The sequence below is a fragment of the Mus pahari genome, chromosome 2, assembly GCF_900095145.1.
Source record: "Mus pahari chromosome 2, PAHARI_EIJ_v1.1, whole genome shotgun sequence".
Classification (NCBI taxonomy): Eukaryota; Metazoa; Chordata; class Mammalia; order Rodentia; family Muridae; genus Mus; species Mus pahari.
Genome location: NC_034591.1, coordinates 83,178,832 through 83,180,101, shown reverse-complemented (window position 1 = coordinate 83,180,101; position 1,270 = coordinate 83,178,832). Strand labels below are relative to the sequence as shown.

The 1,270-nt window shown below is 32.8% G+C and overlaps 1 protein-coding gene across 3 annotated transcripts in view; it reads right to left on the bottom strand.

The window, feature by feature from the left end:
- Positions 1-1,270, bottom strand: part of Smarcad1 (SWI/SNF-related, matrix-associated actin-dependent regulator of chromatin, subfamily a, containing DEAD/H box 1) — a 60,742-nt gene that overhangs the window by 44,021 nt on the left and 15,451 nt on the right. For all 3 annotated transcript variants that reach the window (XM_029534906.1, XM_021190210.2, XM_029534907.1), the window contains exon 5: positions 955-1,021. In XM_029534906.1, coding sequence (XP_029390766.1) covers positions 955-1,021 — 67 coding nt within the window. The remainder of the gene's footprint in view (positions 1-954; positions 1,022-1,270) is intronic.

Genomic DNA, 1,270 nt, shown 5'->3' with positions numbered 1-1,270 from the left:
TCCCAACTCTCCAGCTCCTTTTTTTTTTTTTTTTTTTTTTTTTTTTTTTTTTTTTTTTTTTTAAAAAACCTATTTCTTTTTTAAAGATTTATTTATTTATTATATGTAAGTACACTATAGTTGTCTTCAGACACTCCAGAAGAGGGCGTCAGATCTTGTTACGGATGGTTATGAGCCACCATGTGGTTGCTGGGATTTGAACTCTGGACCTTCGGAGGAGCAGTCGGGTGCTCTTACCCACTGAGCCATCTCACCAGCCCAGGAAATGAATTTTTAACCATCTTAACATTTTAGGTATTCAAATACATAATTGGAAAAGTTCTCAGATTATTTCAACCATAAAGAAAAAAAATAGAGAACTGTCTGTCTCTCATTGATATATCTACACAGTTACTGACTTCTCAGCTCCTTCCTAAACTTCTGTCGGTGCTCAGCATGCTAGATGATGCTGAGGAAATATGATACACTGATACAAAGATACAAAATATTTGAGTAGTTAGATTATCAGAATCTCTATACTGACATTTGTTATACTCTGTATGTAAATAAATGAGCAAATCAGAAGAAAAGGTTAAATTTCTATATAGTAGAAAACTAATAAAAGTGTAAGTGCTAAAATGACAGTCAAAATACTGCACTTCTAACAGAGGCCAGGATTATAGAATAAAAATGGACATGGGTATTACCCAATCTTGAAGAATCTCTCCAGACTGCTTAATCATTACAAAGGGAGAGAAAAAAAAAAAAAAAAAAAACAAAAAAAAAAAAAACAAACAAAAAAAGCAGTCACCAAACAGCTGAGTGATCTCAGTGATGTTACCTAACCTTTCTAAGCTCATTTCTTGCCCAGAAACTCAAGCAACTGACACTTCACAAAGGTGGGAGTAAATGGTAGGCAAACATTAACAGATGGTACCTATGAGTATACAGAACTTAAGGCTAAAAAAAGCATACCTGCATCACCAAACATCAGCAAGGCAGCAGCAATGGCTCCATCCATAGTGCTTGTTGATTCAATCAACTAACAAGGAAAAATGACAGATGTATGAACACCTAAAGAAATATTTCACTAAGATCTCATTTTCTAACATAGTAATAAATGTACCATGTAACTAACATATCTAACAAACATAGGAAGCATAATCTAGGTGAGAGAATGTGTGATCAATGTTTAAGCCCTATGATAAATTTTATTTGGGAAGCTTATACTTGTTATTGAAAATTCAAATATAAGGTATCTTTAAAAAAAACAACAACAAAAAAAAAAAAA